This window comes from Eleutherodactylus coqui, chromosome 8 (genome assembly GCF_035609145.1).
Source record: "Eleutherodactylus coqui strain aEleCoq1 chromosome 8, aEleCoq1.hap1, whole genome shotgun sequence".
Lineage (NCBI taxonomy): Eukaryota > Metazoa > Chordata > Amphibia > Anura > Eleutherodactylidae > Eleutherodactylus > Eleutherodactylus coqui.
Window position 1 is genome coordinate 20928252 of NC_089844.1, and position 6234 is coordinate 20934485.

The following is a 6234-nucleotide window of genomic DNA, read 5'->3' on the forward strand; positions in this document are numbered from 1 at the left end:
GCACAGCAGTGTAAAGCACGGTGTAGATTATCAAGTTTGACAAGGTTTCACTCTGTGGTGACGGCGCTTCATACACAGCGATTATCTGCGGCTGTTATTACGGTGATATCGGGTGTATTACTAGGATTATGGGGTGTTAGGCGGTGACATCGTGATCTGTGATGGGACAGGGAGCACGACGTGACGCTCTAACGCTAGACAAGAGCAGAGTGACTTGTCTGACAGGCGCTGCCCTTTGCTACACTCAGTATGGTAGCCAACTACTATTATGTCCATCACATGAACATTTAGCAGCATTGTCATTGGCTGTGAGATCAGGTGACTGCGTGGATGTAGCTCTTAAAAGCGATTTCCGCACGTACTGCCGCAGTCTCATCCTGAGAGTGAAGAGACCGAGAGCAGCGGCGCCATGGCAGAGGTGGGTGGTTGCTGGGCCAGTACTGGACGACGGGGAGGTGCCGGACAGGTGATAGCAGGTGTCCTGCGTCCTCCTGGCCGCAGTCACGTGGTCCTTCTGCAGTGGGCGGGCTTGGCGCTGCGGTGTCGGCTCAGTGTGTCAGCTGCTTCCAATAGATTTTGTTCTGGTAAATGCCTCTGCTTGCTGTTGGTGAATGGAGGCATTATGAGGATGTAAGACTGCTGCCCTCCTGCTCACCCAGCTGAGGGTTTGTTGCAGTGTGTCAGGCTGTGGCTGCAGGGGCGGGTTGGGTTTGTTGTGGCGTCTCCTTGCTGCACTTCTCATCACTTCTGTGCGTTCCGTGACATTTGAATAAATCCGTCTGGCAGATGCCGTTGGCCGTCCGTCCTGACAGATTCAGTGATGGTGGCGCTGTGGGTGGTCCAGTGGGGAGATCTATGCCTGCCGCTGACAGCTCTATTGTTGTCATGGAGACCCCATCCACATGTCTGCAGTGCAGCAATCTGACGGGGACAAGAGGTGCTGCAGCAGCTCATCCCACCAGGACCTAGATCTGTTGTAGATGCTGCTGCGTTGCATCAACGGTGGCGAAGTTGGCTTCTCACTTGTAGTAACTTTTTCTGCCACTCCTCCCCTTCCCCCGTGCATATTAACGAGCGCTTGTATGTACGTGCTGTGCTCTTCGCCCTGGAGGACTCGACAGGTTTAGATAACGGATGGGTGGGGAAAGAATCCATACTAGTTTAAACGTCTCTGGGTGTCTAACGATGTGGGGGGGCTGCCGGCAGGAACCTCGTTCACCCCGTAGTCTAGACTAGGATCAGCCGGCTGCTCTTAAACCCAGTGCGTCCATCCAAACAATGGCGTGAGCGCACATCATACACGGCTCTGTTACATGCACATACCTGCAGCTGGTATGTTAAAGGGCTTCACAGCTGCACTCGGGGTTCCAGTTTCCTCCGTTTAGGGACCAAGAAAGGGGGTTCCCTGCGACCGACTGGCTCCGTCTTAGGATGGGACTGCAGTGCACCGAGCAGACCCCAAATGACTATATAATGGGGGTCGCCCGGCTTTTAGGCACGCATCACTTTCTCTTCCCGTATTCTGAGCCGCATCGGTGATGAAACGGCCGAACTGTTTATATTAACCCTAAGGCCTCATGTCCACGGGGAAAATCAGGCCCGCTACAGATTATCCAGGGAGAATCCGCAGCGGGTCCCTCCTGCCCCGCGGACATGTGGCCAAAAAATAAGAATTAACTCACCTCTCGCCCGCTCCAGATCTTCCCTTCTTCGCAGCTTCATCTTCTCTCCGTCGCAGCCGGATTTTCTTTCTTCGGCCCGGCGGATGCGCAGGGCACGTCGGTTACGTGCCCCGTGCATGCGCCGGCTCGAAGAAAAAAGATCCGGCCACGACGGAGAGAAGATGAAGCCGCGGCGAAGAGAAGATCCGGAGCGGGTGAGTAAATTCCAATTTTGGTCTCCCGCGGATCCGGACGGCTTCCGTAGGCTTCAATAGAAGCCCGCGGGAGCCGTCCCCGCGGGAGACCCGCACGAAAATGGAGCATGGTCCAGATTTTTCCATGCTCCATTTTTAAAAAAATCACTTTTATTGACCATCCGCGGGTATTTATCTACGCGCGGGTGGTCAATGCATCCCTATGGGATGCAGATTCGCGAGCAGGAGAAGAGTTAAAATCCGCTGCGGATTTTCATTCTTCTTTTGCCCGTGGACATGAGGCCTAAGTCTCCTGCATCCAAGTGTAGTAGATGACCCCCACCGGCTGGTTGTGGTGTTAGCGGTCCGGCGCGCTCCTGTTGGTTGCGGTGTACAGAGGAGCACCTGACACATCAGCCGGATACACCGGAGTCAGAGAGGAAGCCATGGCTGCTACTTCTGTCTAGTGACTGATACATGTAACTGCAGGTGCAGATCCTGATTTCAATTTGCGCTGCGCCTGCAGTTACACGCATCGGCCACTAGACAGGAGTCGGAGCCTCGGCTTCCTCTCTGATCCCGGCGCTGCCTGGGAAACCCCTCTAACTCTTATCACTGGACAAGTCTGGTCTGTGGGGTCCTCGGCGCTGAGACCCCCACCCATCCCAAGGACGGGGATTCTGCTTGTCCCGTCCTTCTCGCTGCCCCCTTGTAATAAGGACGCTCACAGGCATTTTTTTGCTGTTGCATTTTCAACGCAACTTTCAAATGATGACTAACCACCATCTCACCTGGGCTCTCAGACGAGCGTTTTGGCGCTTTTTTTTGCACACGCTAAACCGAGCGCTGCATGTTGTATCTTTCAGCGCAGTCACTCATTTTTGGCGCACTGATCGCCCATTGAAATGAATGGGGTGCATGAAAAACGGAGTAAAAGCGCGGCACAAAGCCGTATATTGCGTCTTACGTAGCTTGTTTCACTACCGGGAGGAGAAAAAAAGTCAGATCGTCCTGCGTTGTCATTGTACGCAAGTATACAGGCGAGCACACAAATACAGTAAAAACTAATTTCTAAACGCTTGTGTGATTGCGGCCTCAGGAGACAGAATGGCGCGATGGCCGAGCGTGCGTCCGCCTCTCGATTCATTCCGATGGGGCTGACAAACATGGCCGAGCGTATCGCTAACGTTTCCTACATGTTACGCCCCGACGGGAACACGGAAGGCTGCGAATAGTGGAACAATGTGGTCTGTTAACCCCTTAAGGACCGGTCTGAGTCCGTATTACTGAGCAGAATCGCACTCAAGCCCCACGGGACGGTAAACGGATAATCGCGCATATTCACTGTTTTTACATATGTTGCCAGGAGACGGTGGAAAGCGGGATGAGGAGCATTTTTTTCACATCAAACCCCTCCCCCATCGCCAAAAAACCCCACAGTGAATACGGATGCCATAAACCACACTTACGCAGCGAGACTGTTGAATTTGTCACTGACCGGAGCCGCATGTGTCTGTGTATGAGGCGTTAAGGCACATCCTCGCACGGTTCCTCGCACGGGACGGCTGCATGTAATGGCGCAGTAATTGTGATAGGCAGTATTTATTGCATCAGCAGAAGCTCCGCCCACTTGTCAGTAAGATTGTGCGCCCATCTGGGCTGACTGTAACTTCCTACACTGCATCCTGTTATGGGGGTCTCCAGACCTGAAGAAGGGGCTTCTCCCACGGGAGTAATGAGGCTCCCAAACTGTTAGGCACCCCCTAATCCGGGGGGTGAAGATAATGGCGTTCTGTATGTATAGAGGAACATACAAATCCGATGGTGTGAGCTGCTGCAGCGCTTCTTGTGTCGGCCTACTGGATCATCTGCGCGGTGACTGAGCTGCTGGCAGGGAGTGTTGGTACTGATTATTGAGCAGCCTCAGGACCACTAGTACTGTCTGTTTAGCCCCTCCCTCATTGGCTCCTCCCCCCTCCTTATCATATTCTCTCTTTTAGATTTTGAAAGGTGCTGGAGAGTTTGTAAAGGGGCTGAGATGCACCCCAAGCGACGATGAGCTGGTGAAGATCTACGTCTTGAGCGAGCAGGCGGGCTTGTCGAATCTGAACCTAGGTACGTGGGACGGCGAGTGGCGCTGACTTGTGGTTGTGCATTCACTGACAACAAGCAGAGATCTTAGATGAAGTGGGACTCGGGCAGCCAACCAGGTTCAGCCCTTGTCTTATTAGCTGGCCTCAGTGGCTCCACCCCTTTGCCAGCAGCAGTGTTGATGGTTCCCTGTTATCACATTATATCACAAATTCGGAATGCGGTCGGAAGCGCAGAACATTCTCTCAGTTTTTCTCTCCTATTCTTCTGGGTTTTATTATTCGCGATCAAATCCGCCCAATAAATACCGACCGACCAATGGCGTGAGCGCGCACCGCGGCCGTAACCACTGTACCAGAAACATGGCGTCCTTATCTCAACTGTGGCGCGGTTTCAGTGCTGGTATTTCAGCCACAAATCCCGGACATCTACAGAATGAATGGAGCGAATGGCCGTCGGCTTCTCGGACGCGTTCGGCCGCACGGCTGACGGATTCTTCTAGTTCTGAGGGTTCGGCACTAACTGTCCTGCCGCCGCCGCCAAGTATCTGATGGGGGAGGCGACTCACAAAGGTTAAATAACAGCAAGTTTGGGGTTTTTGTTTAGTACCTTCTGTAATAAGTCGTTCCCCCCCCCCCCTTTTCCCAGACGGGTAAGGGCTTCGGGTACGCCCCACATTGTGGTAATGACCCCTTCTGTCCACAAGTCTCCAGTAGAGATGGCCACATCATGGCGGCTTCCATCACTCATCCTGTATTTTCTGTTTTCTCCAGACCCGCCGGACAGAATTTTTTTAAAGGTTTTGGAGGAATTGAGGAGGATGAAGGGTAAGGAGACTATCACAAGAGGCCTTCCTGTAAATGTGCGCAGGGGGGAGGGGGGGCAGGTGTTGGACGCTGCAGTTTCCAGGAAGGTCTCGTCAGACGTTGACCTCTGCTGGGGGTACAGGGGGCATCACTCCCATCATCCTGTCTCCCTTTGTCTTCCAGACACCCCCCAGAGCGAGGCTCGGGCGCAGTACATCGATATGATGACGTATCTACAGGCAAAAGACTGCAAACCATGAAGGGTTAATGCGCGCGGCCGGCGGTCTGGAGTGGCGCTCTTGTATTAATAAAAGCATTACTTTAAATCTTTTGTCTTGTCATTGGTTGGGGACATGTTGGGGGTGGGTGACCCCTTTTCCCAAGGAAGAGGGTATACTGGGGGCAGCTATCATACTGGGGTTGGCATCTGCCACTGCCATGTCACTGAAGCCTAGACTGGTAGAGTTGGAAGGGACCCCCAGGGTCATCGGGTCGGACCCCCTGCTCAGTGCAGTATCACTAAATCATCCCAGACAGATGCCTGTCCAGCCACAACCTACATAAGAGTGGGATGACCTGTAGCGCCCCCACAACAGTACTGGATGCCTGTGAGATTTGTCATGCAGCTTCAGGGCCCGCAGCACGCTTGGGGTTAATGCCGTGATGGCGAACCTATGACACGCGTGTCAGCACTGCCACGCGTAGCCATAGTCGCTGACACGCGGCCGCTCCCCCGTTAATGAATACCGGTAGGGGCCGTGGCTCCCCTGCTGGTATTCATTAACCAGCACTACTAACAGCGCTGATCCCGGTGCACACTGTGATGTCAGTGTGCACCAGGATCCTCCTTCCCCCTTCCCCCGACGTCTCTTACCTGTTGGTTCCGCGGGAGCGTCCGGGGGAGAAGGTGTCCTGCAACACACTGACGTCACAGTGTGCGCGGGAGATCATCGCTGCTGGAGGGCGCCGGGCACAGGAGGAGCGGAGCATCCACGAGGTAAGTACATATGGGGGGGTCCGCTGGGGGGCATCTGTGTGTGGGGCAGGTAATGCTGGGGGCCGCTGTGTGGGGGGCAGCTAATGCCGGGGGCCGCTGTGTGGGGGGCAGCTAATGCCAGGGGGCCGCTGTGTGGGGGGCAGCTAATGCCAGGGGGCCGCTGTGTGGGGGGCAGCTAATGCCAGGGAGCCGCTGTGTGGGGGGCAGCTAATGCCAGGGGGCCGCTGTGTGGGGGGCAGCTAATGCCGGGAGCCGCTGTGTGGGGGGCAGCTAATGCCGGGAGCCGCTGTGTGGGGGGGCAGCTAATGCCGGAAGCCGCTGTGTGGGGGGGCAGCTAATGCCGGAAGCCGCTGTGTGGGGGGGCAGCTAATGCCGGGGGCCGCTGTGTGGGGGGGCAGCTAATGCCAGGGGGCCGCTGTGTGGGGGGGCAGCTAATGCCAGGGGGCCGCTGTGTGGGGGGCAGCTAATGCCAGGGGGCCGCTGTG

The 6234-nt window shown here is 55.2% G+C and overlaps 1 protein-coding gene across 1 annotated transcript; it reads left to right on the forward strand.

Annotated features, from left to right (window-relative positions):
* Positions 1 to 261: 261 nt before the first annotated feature.
* LOC136577443 (putative acyl-CoA-binding protein) lies at positions 262 to 5078 on the forward strand. The gene is made up of 4 exons (XM_066577336.1): positions 262 to 418; positions 3856 to 3970; positions 4720 to 4773; positions 4936 to 5078. Exons 1-4 carry the CDS (start codon positions 410 to 412, stop codon positions 5010 to 5012), a joined length of 255 nt encoding a protein of 84 aa, XP_066433433.1. The 5' UTR covers positions 262 to 409; the 3' UTR covers positions 5013 to 5078.
* The last annotated feature ends 1156 nt before the right edge of the window (positions 5079 to 6234 follow it).